At 35.6% G+C, this 14,149-nt stretch overlaps 1 protein-coding gene across 2 annotated transcripts in view; it reads right to left on the reverse strand.

The window, feature by feature from the left end:
- The window catches only part of LRRC7 (leucine rich repeat containing 7), a 225,510-nt gene that overhangs the window by 53,242 nt on the left and 158,119 nt on the right, over window positions 1–14,149 (reverse strand). For both annotated transcript variants that reach the window (XM_058176360.1, XM_058176361.1), the window contains 2 exons: window positions 7,153–7,282; window positions 2,802–2,917 (listed from right to left, as the gene is read on the reverse strand). In XM_058176360.1, coding sequence (XP_058032343.1) covers window positions 2,802–2,917; window positions 7,153–7,282 — 246 coding nt within the window. The remainder of the gene's footprint in view (window positions 1–2,801; window positions 2,918–7,152; window positions 7,283–14,149) is intronic.

Consider the following 14,149-nt stretch of genomic DNA (forward strand, 5'->3'; position numbering starts at 1 on the left):
GATTTTTTAGATTTATTAAACTATTATTTTGGAACTGGTGCTAATACAGGTAGTCCTCAACTTAAACAACTGAGTCCAAGATTTCTGTTTCTAAATGAAATGGTTAAGTGAATTTTGCCCAACTTTATGACCTTTCTTGCTTTAGCTATTAAGTGAATCACTGCAGTTATTAAAGTTAGTTAGATGGTTGTTAAGTGAATCTGGCTTCCCCATTAACTTTGCTTCTCAACAGGTCATAAAAAGTGATCACATGACTCCAGGACACTGCAACTGTCATAAGTATGAGTCAGTTGCCAAATATCTGAATTTTGATCACATGACCATAGAGGTATGGGAAGTCATTCTACTTCTATTTGCAGGTCTTTGTATTTTGTGGCAATCTCAAGTTCTTTCTCTTCTTTTATTATTAGTTTGTAGAAAATATGTTATTTAGCTTCATGTTATTTAAAATATGACTTAAAACGCTTAAGCCTAAAATATTTGAAAAGACTAACAACTATTTAAGACTGCTTAAGTTTTACTTTAAGAATTGGATATAATTTTCAACTCCAAATTTGAACCTTAATCATCAATCTCAGAATAAAAATCTAACCTAGACTGGAGCCAGAAGCCCACCTTTTATATGTGAAGATCAGAACATATTTTGTTGAGTCCTAACTTTCATACTGATGCTACAACCAACTTGAAGGATGTAGCCATGCACTTAACTCTTCTCTAAGAAAGAGTTTAGAGCTATAAGAGAATTTGTTAGTTAATCTTTGATCATCTACGAATTGTATACACTAGTCAGAATGAAAAGTGTCATAGTGTCTTCTCAAAATTACATTTGAAGGAATCCCTTATGGTTTTTTCTTCCTTTGCCTACGGGGGAAAAAGATTTGTTGTTTTCTAAGGAATAAATACTTCAGGTGCTTTTTGGAACAGGAAGATCCATTCATTTAAATTTTTTTTAGTCAGACTGCCAAGAGAAATGTCCTAGACCAGTGATTCCCAAACTGTGAGCGGCTCCCAGGAGCAGCGCCACACACTCTAAGGGAGCAGCGAAGAAGCAGCGTCCGCTCCACCTGCAGCGGTGCCGCGAGATCCCAGACGCACAAAGCCGGACACGGCCGCAGCGACCGGGACTCGCACACCGCAACTCGGGACAACTCAAAAGCCAAGGGACCCCCAGCAGGCAGGAAGGCGGCAGGCGCCGCGGCGGACCAAAGGAGAAGCGCGAGCTCCGGCCCGCCCGCCCGCCTGAACCACAGCGCCTGCCCAGACCCGCCGCCTGGCGAAACAGCGCACCTCCTCCAGTCTGCCCGCGACGCCACTGGCCTCCCAGACCACCCGACCGCTGCCCAACACGGCGCGGCCACCACGCTCGGCGGCATCGGGAAAGAGGCTGCGCGAAAATAGCAAAACCACCCGTTAGTTCCTCCCAGGTGAGCCAGGCTGGGCGAGAACAGCCACCTCCTCCACAAGGCGGAGACCTGAGGGAACAAGGGGATCGCGAGGCCAAACTCCGAGACCGAAGCAGGGACCCCCACGCCTGGGAAAGTTCCACAGAGGCCGCTCCCATCAAAGGAGATGGCGCGTCCATCAGCAAAACATGAGTATGCCAAACACTTTGTAGAAACAGACTTTTTGATTAAACTCACATACCTATGTGATATCTTTGAAAAGTTGAATGTGTTGAATCTCTCTTTACAAGGAGGCAATATGCACATTTTAAAGTTAACAGAAAAGATTTCAGCTTTCAGAAAAAAATTCAGAAAAAAAGACAAAAATTAAAAAAAAAATCGGATGTACCTATTAAGGGAGCCGCGGAAAAAATCCGAAGTGTTATGGGAGCCGCAAACCGAAAAAGATTGGGAACCTCTGTCCTAGACTCAAGGATTTGTACTGGCATAGAGAATGGAAGAAGGCCCAATGAGAATTAAAGATGAGCGCAATGTATATCTGAGAAACGATCAGTTCAGAAATTTGGTTTTAGGGATAAAATGGAGCTCTCAACTTTTTTGGATTTATTTATTTTTTATTTATTTATTTTTCGCATTTTTATACCGCCCTATCTCCCTAGGGACTCAGGGCAGTTTACAGCCAGAATAAAACATACATATAAATACAGGATAAAACAACAATTAAAAAACTTATTAAATAAGGCCGAATATTTAAACTAGAAATACAAATAATAAAACCCCATTAAAACCAAATTCAAAATTTAAAAAATTCTAGTCCAGTCCTGCGCAAATAAATAGATGTGTCTTAAGCTTGCGGCGGAAGGTTCAAAGGTCAGGAAGTTGGTGAAGTCCTGGTCTAAGTAATCCAATGCTGATTACTTTCCCTGCTGCCAGTTTCTTTGTATTTGCATTCAACTCCATTAAGCAACTGGCAGTCAGAAATAATTTCTGAATTACTGCACCCAATTAGGTGACCATGTATCATAGATACTGAACTACTATCCGCTACTTCAAACCTAACCTGATTTTTCTGTTTTGTTTTTGCTGCCCCTTCTTGTTTCCTTCAATTCTAACTATATGATTAGATTATCACTGATCAATTCCTAAAAAAAAATCTCAACTGCTGTATGGTAAGAATGAAATAACTAGAGCAGGAAAATATAACAGTTCCAAAACAGAAGTTCTTCCTGAGGGCAAAATATCTAGAAGCAAAGAGTATAAATTTGTATTTGTTATTCTGACAACTGATAATCTGGTAACATTTTAAAAGAAGAATATTTTAGTAATTTACACAGCATATGGTTCCCTGTCCTTGTGATTCTCATAAAACAAGTAAATTTAAAACAATAAAAGTATTACCTGTTGTCACTCAAATTTAAGACACGGAGTTTCTGCATTTGACCAATTTCATCAGGAAGAAATTCCAGTTTGTTTGAACGGAGGGACATGACAGTTACATTTTTGCAGCTGCCAATCTGTAGACAAGAAAGACAATTGTTAGACACGTTCAATGACATTACAACAGTTTAGGATTCATGAATTGTGATGCCTTCAAATTAATTAAATTTCATTAATTTTCACAAATTAAGAAAAATATATGTGCCCCAGGATATTGTGCTACCATGGTTAGTTCACTGGCCCCTTATGGCCCGGGCTGTACATGTGTCTCAGGTGGTGGCTACTCCCTGCCAGAATGCCATGGCACTGTGGCCGCTGATGCCCGTGGGAGCGTGTCCACTCCTTCCCCGCCTGAATGGTGACCCCGGGCAGTCCGGGCCGTAAGGGGCGGATGAACCAACCATGGTAGCACAGACTTTGATTCCTTTTGGATGGTCACTTTTTGCCGGGTCCGCATTTCCAGATAAACAATCTAACATCAACTTCTGTTCTGGCTTTTCTTATGCGGGACACCGGAATGTGACAAGGATCCAAACTGGGTTGATCACCGGGACCAGGGATTTTGTCTTCCGAGCTTTCGGACTCATGCTGGAGCCCATCTCCAGCATGAGTCTGAAAGCTCGGAAAACAAAATCCCTGGTCCTGGTAATCGACCCAGATTGGATTCATTAATTTTATATGTTGTTCCACATAGCTCGGGTTACAAATGGATTAAAGTGAAATTATGTTTATTGTTAATAGTCTCTGTGCAACCTCACATGAACTGTCATTTAGCCTGCCTTCTTCAAGGTGAGTACATAAATATTGAAACGATATCTTGATTAGCATTCATACTTATCCTACAAAAGTCTATTAAGAAATTTAGCAGCTTAAAGTTCTTATGTTCTCTGACTGAGATGCCTAATATGCTTATTTCCCATATCATTTCTCTAACAATGTGATATCACAAGTGCCTATTATCCTATTAAGGGAGCATATTTTAAAATCATTTTTGCTTTGCATGCACAGGCCTAATTAACTTTTTTAAAAAGCAAACTTCCTCTATGTTGCTTGCAATCCTTCAAAGGAGTTGTAACCTAGCTCTCTTCTCACACCAATGGCGACAATATACATATGCACTCAGGTTAGCAATAAAAAATGTATCACTATTCTGGCAATACAGCTTATTTATTTATTTTAATGTATATGCCATTCCTACCTAGGCAGCTCACAATGAAATACATTGCAGGGTCCAGTCTGAGTCAGGGTCCCAGTTTGGACCCTGCAACATTATCCTGAGACATGTATATTCGCCTTCATTCATAATAAAATATATCTATGAAGCAGATATTTAGTGTTATGTTAAAGGTCCCTAATTGACATTTAATTAATGTGTTATATATTCCATGGTATGTTTCTTGTATGGATAATAAAATGATCCAATATCTATACTGATAGATAGGATGAAGAAGAGGATGGAACATGGTCACCTACATTCTTAAGGATTACACACACATAAGAAACTTCTTTTAGATCTGTTGCTTTTATTTCTTTTCTCTGTCTATATAGCCACTGTGCATAATCTGTAGAGCCATGAGGCAAAAGTGGGTGGGTGTTAATGGAAAGAGAATCACACAAGAAAAAAAAGATTTTTTTAAAAATGAAAATAACAAAAGACACCTTGCAACGTTATTAATAAAAATGGAAGAAGAAGGGCATGATGATGTGCAGTCCAAATGCAGAACAACAGCCATGATTGTTAATTCTCAGATTATGCCACCAAAGGAAATCAACGTTGAAAACTAGTCCATCGTTAGAAATAAAAAGCTTCACTTGTTTCATCTTACTCAACTTTTGCAGTTTTCCCATTCTGCTGTACTTCAGATCCGTTAGATAGCACTGTTGACCATATAATCATCCTGATTCTTGACATGAAACAGTTTCTAATTCTCAGAATAAACTTTATTTTAATTAGCTTTTCCTAATCTGGATAGAGTTAATAGAAGCTGTGGTCCAATACATATGGAAGGCATCGATTTCTGAAAGGCTGTTCTAAAGTAATACGTGTATATGGAGATAATATCACATTGCAACTTTTGGAAGCTTCCTTTGAAAGAATAGAAAAGAAAAAAAACATATTTGAGAAGCCCCTTATTTTTAGAGGCCAATGGATTAATTTCTTCTTGGAATTTGTTGAATAATTTTGTTCATATCTGATGGTTGTTCTGTTTTTTCAAGAAATTAACACTTCATCTAAACTATTAAAAGACTAAGTATAAAATTCAGGTCTTTCATGTAGAATCCATTGACTGTACCAATATTCCCTTGCTCTCCCTTAGAAATATTTTTAAAGAAATTGAACTGGGTATTGATTCATAATTCCCCTTTGTCAATCTCACTTATAAAAAGATAAAATTATAATATATGAAAACTAAAACATGAGACTCTACTTTAAAAAAAATCAGCATCAAAGAAATGGCCCAATGTTTTAACAAAACGTAAAAGTATTATACTGAGGACTAAAAGCTCTGTAGCCTCAGGATATGATTTGCCAAATACCACAAGCATTATGGAAAAATATTAGAAGACTGATTAATTTCTCCAAATAAATTATCCAAAGTGGACATAATGAAAGATGAGGTGAGAATCTTTGGAACAAATTAAAAAGAAGAAAACCACAATACTGATTAGAATTATGCTGAAGGAAAACCTATAAAAGGATAGTTGGTGGAATAATGAACTGGAACAGTCTGCAGATAACAAAATGTATGATTTGCTGTAAAAAATGAGAATGGCAGATATTTTGTAGTATGAAAATCAGGAAACAGTGTTGGAAAGAAAGTAACCAAAAAGTATAAGAAATGGTTAAGATTAAAAGAAAAAGAAAAAAATGCAAAATTATTTTGATGGAAATAAATAGTTTGGAAAATAATGAAGCTGAGTGAATGGACTTAAAAATTATAACAGTAGAAGTATTTGGAATGAAACTGAAGTGAGGGAATGATGGAAGACGTATTTGTAGTTTTGTATAAAAATGAGAGTGGTATGCAGAAAGTTTTTTTAAATGCTATTAACGCAAATATTGAAGAAAACTAATAAGGCCACAGGAATCTTAAAAGACAGATGTTAGTTGCTTATGAAGTAGTTGTATAAAAAATAATGTGTGTATGAAGTTGCTGCTTTGTTCACGTTAGGAAAGGAAAAGGTTATTTGGAATGAATGTGAAAACTACAGAAGAAGTTCTTCTAAAATTGAGAAGATTGCTTTTGGATGTGCCCATAATTCTTCTCATTCAATAAAAAAACATTGTGTCAAGTCTCAGAAAGGTAGAAATAAGAGATATACTATAATTTTCTAATTATATTTGTTCATGATTGGGTGCTCCAGCTATCGGTCCCCCTCTTGCAAGCTATGTTAATAAAAGGAAAGAATCAGAAACTATTCTCACAATAGAAAACCAGTTGATTCTAATGTCTGTTAAAGATGTGGGACTAAGAAGGAGCTGAAGATGGAGGAGGGAAAGAATAAGATGATTTTTAAATCATCTTTAACTGGTTACTCTGACTGCTACAGAAGTTTATAGAAGCCAGGAACTGTATGGAACCTGAATCATTAAAACTTGGGTTTTTATTGAAAATTATGTTGTTTCTGTTGCAAAATTATTCTTCTGAAAATAAAAACAGTAACAAAAGGTTCATACACAGAATAAAAAATATGCTTTCTTGATTCCATGATTAGAAAGTTTGAAAATAATAGTCCCTCACCCAATGGATGACTAAAAATTTGGCCAAGAGTTTTCCAAAAATAATACTACTAAGGCAAAATAAATCTGAAAGCAAAATGAAACTGGTCCTCCTTGATTATGCTTACAGATTATGGATGTGGTCTGCTAGGTGCTAATAGTTCTTCAACTATTAAGGAAGGAAAGTCTTCAGTAATCTGTTGGGTGTTTTTGCAATATAAATTATTCAGAAGGAATTATACAGGCTTTTCCTGCCTGTTAACACAGTATTCATCTAACCACTGTTCTCCACATTACAGACCAATACTACTTTGATATCATAAAGAAGTTCCTTCAAATCTCCTGAGACTAAATTTTCTCTTTGAAATGCATTAGCTGCTGCATTTCTTTCTGGACAGAAAGCAACTTAGTAGCACTTGATGACTGAGGGAGTTTAAACTCCACCTGGATTTTGGATACTATCATTTCCCATTCAATCAATGACTAAAGCACACAGTCCTGATACCTTTTAATAATGATACAAATGAAAAAATATTTTAGATGAAGACTAGGCATTACTGAAGTAGATTGTATTTCCCAATAAATCCTTACTTCTCTGGGAAGTTCACTCAGGAAGTTTTCATCTACAGCTAAAGTTCGGAGACTGTGTAGATAGCCAATGGTGGGAGGTAGAGACTCCAGTTCATTACAGCTGCAGTCAAATTCTTCTAATAAAGATAAACTGAAATGTTAAGTACATTTGTTAGTCTAGCTCTCAAAGGGATTAACATTATTTTCTTTGCAATTAACTTTCTACATTCAGGTTTGTGAACTACACAAAGAGGAATAAGATTTTCAGTGGGTGAAAATATCTTACACATTATTATTATTATTTTTGGAATTACAAAATAAAGGTACACTGGAAGTGCAAATGGGAGAGATATTTGGAGCTGCTTTCAAATTAAAGCAAACAATAATCCATCCAGTACCACTATTGTCAACAAAAACTGCCAGTTTTCCAGACTAAAAGCTACTTCACACAAGAAGATTTCTAGTGAAGGTTTAGTAACATGCATGCAGTAATGTAAAAAAATACAAATTACAAATAACTACTTGTCAAAACATGCTGATATATATAGCAAAATTAGATTTCTGTGTAATTAAGATTTCTCTACTGCGATATGTAGGTAAATGAAATAGGAACTGTCAAATTCATAATGAAATGAACTTTATATTTTTAAACTATCAAATCCTGCAAGAAAAATGACAAAAATTGCAGTTGAAGTATTATATACTTGTAACCATAATACAAACATTTGATTTTTTTAAAAAAATGTTTTAGTTTAAAAACTTAATGATTTGTTTGTTGCTATTACTTGAACACTATGTTTTCTTTAGGCACTATTGTTTGTTCATAATCGTTTCTTAATTCCAATTACACTAAAACATACTATTTTATAAAATAAAACTTTATACCATATATCTTCCCACTTCGATTCTCTTAATGACATTAATAATAAAAATTCACAATTAAAGTTGTTATTTGCATCAGCCCTTGTAAATGAGGCATTCAAGGTATATCATTTGTAGGAATGATTTGTTTTCCAGACTGATAGGTAATATTCTTGAATCGGAAAAAGAAATACAGTGAAAAACAATTGCTGCTAAAAGTATTTGGTGATATGATTACAGGTAGTCCTCAACTTACAACAGTTCACTTAATGACCACTCAAAGTTATAATGTCATTGAAAAAAGTGACTTATGACCATTTTTCTCATTTACAACCATTGCACCATTTCCATGGTCATGTCATCAAAATTCAGATGCTTAACAATGACTCATACTTACAACCGTTGCAGCGTCCTAGGGTCATTGATCACATTTTGAGACCTTCTGACAAGCAAAGTCAATGGGGAAGCCAGATTCACTTAACAAACATGTTACTAATTAAACATGTTACTAATTTGTTAAGTGATTCACTTAACAAATGTGGCAAAAAGGACAAAACTCACTTAGCAAATGTCTCACTTAGCAACAGAAATTTGGGCTCAATTGAGACCATAAGTCGAGGACTACCTGTAGTTATTGTAAAATTAATGCACATATATCAAAATATGAATTTGAAGTTTGTTTGGTTAAGTACATTATATTGTTATCTAAATTAGAACTTCAACAATTTTACTGGATTACCTTCAATGTCTTTATTTGACTGTTTACAAATATCTAAATCATCTCTGAATAATCTAAGGGAGCATTTGGGGCAAAGAGCAATTATTATTTAACAGGAATATTCTTGGCTACCAGTTATGAAATGTAGGCGGAAAGAGGACACATCCTGACATCTCACAGTCTGTAATAATATGTTTTACAGATGGCCAGATTCCAAACTTCTTTCTCACGAACCGCCTGGACTCATGGAAAAATATGAGCATTCTGTAAACCCTCTATATCTTTTGTTATCTCTAAAATTCCTTAGTCTAAGAAATCTAAAACAATTGATCTATAACCAATAACCTATTTAATTCCCCATATATATTTTTCTGCTAGTAGCTACTCAACTTGCATGAAAGACTGAAATTTATCATCCTTTTTAAAGCTATGTGGTGATTAGTGAACTAGGTTGCAAAGAGAACAGCTGAAGGTTCTGTTAGGTTTTTGATTTTATTGTTTGTGCTTCCAAGCTGTCATTCAAACCGGGAAAAGCAATTGTTTTGAAAGCTAACATTCAGACAAATTAGCTGAGATCCACTTTATACTTGCACTGACAGAAGATAATCCAGCCATAAGCATTGTACTTTAACAGACCACCTGGCAGAACAATCATGATTCATTGTCTCTACAGCATGCTAAAAGATGTGATATTCCTTTATAATTGTCATTATGGCCTGAAATAAATAAAGCTGGAACTATTACAGGAGAGAAACTCTGGGTTTCTGATGACATTCCTGCTAATATGACTCTAAACATTGCATGTAATCTTATAGAAAGAACTGTATAATTCTCCAGTCTGAAAATTAATTATTCATTAATACAATATTGAAATCATTTGTTTTGAAGTTAAATTAATAAAAAACCTCATAAATTAATATATTAATGATATATTATTATATCATTAATGACATAACAAAATGATCTATTATGGTTCCTCATTACTTTAAAATCAATTATTCTTATTAAATACTGTTCAGAGAAACTTGACATTCTAAGACAGGTCTTAAGTATTACTTAAATATATTAAATCTCTTGATTCATGAGTGTAGAAATATGTATTTTAGCTGTCTTCAGAAATTTCTCTGAACGTTTAGCAGAAAGATCACTACATCTCTTTAAAAGATCCATGAAAAAATATCTTCCTTTACTGAAACATGAGAAGTCATAGTTCAGTGACCAGGAAGAAAGGAAGTCAGATAGATAGTTTTGCTGGCTGGCTATACAGATAGAGAAGATTTCTAACTTCTAACAAAATTGTCAAAATGATATTTATGTAAAAACAAGACCTCTTGAACATCTCTTAGTCAGGTAGGAGTTCAGATGGAGAATTCAAGCAAATTGATCAAGCATACTGATATCTAATCCCCTGTTGACTGATGATTTCACCCAGTGATTTAAATGTAGATGATAAAACAGGAGTTTCTGGCTCAATCTCTTTTTTTCCCTCTCCCCATCCCACCAACACCAACTGGAACTGGCTGTGGAAAAAGATTGAGAACTATCACAACATTGTGTCTGTCCCTCTGCCTCCTCTCCTTCTTTTACCTACATTTTGTACAGAAAATAGCATGATCAGTGATATTGAAAGCTGCTGAGAACAATTGCAGGACATTTGCACCATCACTATCCCAGCTCTGCCATAGGTCATTAATAAGGGTGATCAATGCCATCTCCATTCTATATTCTGGACTGAATCCTGATTTTAAAAATGGTCTAGATTACTCACTTCATCTTGGTTCTTATAGGCTGAAATCTTAACAAGACAATAAGAGAAATTGTTTAGACAAGCAATGGCTTCTTGAAGAGAGGGATGAGCCATTCCCTTATTCAAGGATGCATTCATTACCACTTGTCACTATCTGGACAGCTTTAAATAATCAGGTGGGTCATGAGTTTAAAGGATAGGTGGCCATGTTAATTGCACTAAATATCTTTTCTATCTCCTCAGGATTTACAGGGTCAAACATCTACTGTATCAGTTAACTACTGCAATGCTCTCTACATGGGGCTCCCCTTGAAGGGCATCCGGAGGCTGCAGTTGGTCCAGAATGCAGCTGCGCGGGTGATAGAGGGAGCCCCTCGTGGCTCCCGAGTGACACCTATCCTGCGCAGGCTGCACTGGCTACCTGTGGCCTTCCGGGTGCGCTTCAAGGTGTTGGTGAACGTCTTTAAAGCGCTCCATGGCATAGGGCCGGGTTACTTACGGGACCGCCTGCTGCTACCGAATACCTCTCACCGACCCGTGCGCTCTCACAGAGAGGGACTCCTCAGGGTGCCGTCGGCGCGACAGTGTCGTCTGGCGACACCCAGGGGAAGGGCCTTCTCTGTGGGGGCTCCCGCCCTCTGGAACGAGCTCCCCCCAGGACTTCGTCAACTTCCGGACCTCCGAACCTTTCGCCGCGAGCTCAAAACTTACTTATTTATCTGCGCTGGACTGGGTTAGTTTTTTAAGTTATGGGTTTTTAATGGTGATTTTATAGTTTAGGGTTTTATATCGGTCGTTTGACCGTTTTTAGTTTTAAATTGGCCGGTTAAATATTTCATTTTAAATGTATTTTAAATTTATTGTGTACCTATGTGTTTTAATAAGGCTGTACACCGCCCTGAGTCCTTCGGGAGAAGGGCGGTCTAGAAATCTAATTAATAATAATAATAATAATAATAATAATAATAACAGAACAAAGCAATGCCTTAGTCAATTCAAATGGACTTGTCCAGGCACAGTCTAACTCTGAGTAGATTCGAGCAATTTTACATGAGAAGTGCCTGGAATATTCCTCATAGTGGCCTTGAGATTATTCCTGTGACTCCTCCCTCCTCAACAGACTGCTTCATTCTGAACAAGGTCACTACTCTCTGATGCAATAAGAATGGAAAAAATAATCATGTTTTGCTGCTCTCCTTGCCATGATGTAATTCCTAATTCCTTATACATGTTTAAATGTGTTAAACATGATTAACTGTATTTTACGTCAGCAGTTTCTTGAATATTATCCGAAACAGATTTGTGTTAGAAATGGAAGATTTCTTACAAGTACTAATGTGAGAATGCATTCACAGATTGCTTTTATGAGATGCTGCATATAATTTATTATGGACACTTGAACAGACATTAAATTCAATTTATAATCCATAATATTCCACACTGTCTGTTGCATGTATTAGCTTTGGATGCTACCACTGAAACAAGAAACCAGGAATAGATAAGTATGATTTGTCAGAGATAATACAATTTATAAATTCTTCAATAATGTCCAAATATTTTATAAGAAGGCTGCCCTTTAACATGGGAAAAATTGGGAAGGTTGCAAGCTTAACAGAACTGTAATATAATATATTATTTAATTTTAATCATTTGCATATTAAGCTGCAATTGGAAGTAATGACTATCATTTATAGACAACTTGAATAGGTCTATAGACTTTTTTCTCCAGAGTATAATAATAGGCTTATTTTAGTAGATTATGTAAAGGTAAAGGAGTCCCTGCAGATTTTATTCCACTAGTTGTAGCCAACTATACTGGGTGGTGCTCATCTCTGTTTCAAAGTCATTAAGCCAAAGGTGTCTGAAGATGTTTCCACGGGTCATGATTTTAGTAGATTACAGATGAATAATTATTCTCCCGACTATTATTTATCTGATCCAAATAAAACTTCTTTCAGGAGAAGTTTAATTTATATCTTTTGTTTATAATAACAAAATGCAAGGACCATTAATATTCATAAGAATCATAAAAATGCATCACCCAGATATAATGCATTTTGTTAATGTTTTACACATAAAATGTTTTGCATTAAGAAAATTATCATGTCAGAAAAGAGTTTAGCCTTTTACATAGTATTGTTACCACTATCATTTTGTATAATTGTTTTAAATGAATAGTATAGGTTTATTGAGAAATATTATCTATGTTAGCTATCTTATATTATATTTCCTTTCTGTGAAGATTTATTAGATGTGAAAATAACCTCATATTGCTCTTTCAAAAAGCGAATCTTGAACTTTTTAAAAAGATATTGTGATTCTTTCCACACCAATCAAATCCAGATTTATGTCCTTAATCAAAATGTCCTCCTATGTGTAACATACTTTGCAAAGGAAAAAAAATCTTACACATCATTGCAAAGACGAGGGAGCCATTAGCAGCAGGAGAGTCTAGCTAATTACCATTTAAACAGGCAGACCTACTAGCTCCAGACTTTGAGCTGATACTCTAACCATGTTCAAAACTGTCATTTATCTGGAATTAGCAACATGATCAGCCACAGGCTAGTTCACGCTGAGCTCATTTCCACCAATTATGCCTTTCTCACAATAAAAAGATTTGTCTCTACCCCACAAAAAGGAATGGCATGATACTATACCAAATCAGTTTCTAAGAAGATTTTAAATGAGTGCTTCAAAATCATTTGATAGTTTTATAACAATCACAAAAATATTTGTAAAGAATTAGATGATTTATAAGCCTAGCAGCTTGCAGTTGATATGTTGATCAATGGAGAAGAAAGGGGAATGTCTGAAGTGTGTAAGATACTACTATAACCAAGAGGTTTCTTCTATGACCCATCCAGACGTTCTATGCAAAATCGTATATTCTGTGCTATATACAGTAGGTAAGACAGCTTCATCGAGCAGAACTCGATGAAAATATATTCTGTGTGTGAATTCATAATAATGAGAGACAGTAGACAGAAATGGGTTGATTTCATCTGAAATACTGTTTATGTTTTGCTTTAAAATATGTAAGTGTTTTTTAAATGAAAAAGCTGGAAAATACTCTTAGGCGAATCAAATATAATTGATTTGGTGATATATATGTTTTTAGTACTACTTATGTGGTCGTTATCCTTTTCACAGGGATAAAAGTTATGATCACTTGAGGTATACACTTCTAATTGAAAATATCAAAAAGAGTTCAGACTTATTAAATCAGTACAGGTAGTCCTTGACTTACAATAATTCATTTAATGACTATTTGAAGTTACGACACTAAAAAGTGACTTATGACCGTTTTTCACACTTATGACCTTCGTGGCACCCCCCCCCATGATCATGTGATGCTTGACAACTGACTCATATTTATAATAGTTTCAGTGCCTTGGGTCATGTGATCAGCTTCTATGACTTTCTGACAAGCAAAGTCAATGGGGAAACCAGATTCACTTAACAAACATGTTACTAACTTAACTGCAGTGATTTATGCAGAAACTCTGGTAAGGATGGTCATAAAATGGGGCAAAACTCATTTAACAAATGTTTCACTTAGCAGCAGAAATTTTGGGCTTACTTGTGGTCATAAGTAGTTGCTAGTTACATCACTGAAAATAAACGATTCAGGAAATGATTTATCCCCAGTCAAAAGTAAGGGCTCTAAATATAAATTTGAGACATCAGTT

This window comes from Ahaetulla prasina, chromosome 3 (genome assembly GCF_028640845.1).
Source record: "Ahaetulla prasina isolate Xishuangbanna chromosome 3, ASM2864084v1, whole genome shotgun sequence".
NCBI classification, from domain to species: domain Eukaryota; kingdom Metazoa; phylum Chordata; class Lepidosauria; order Squamata; family Colubridae; genus Ahaetulla; species Ahaetulla prasina.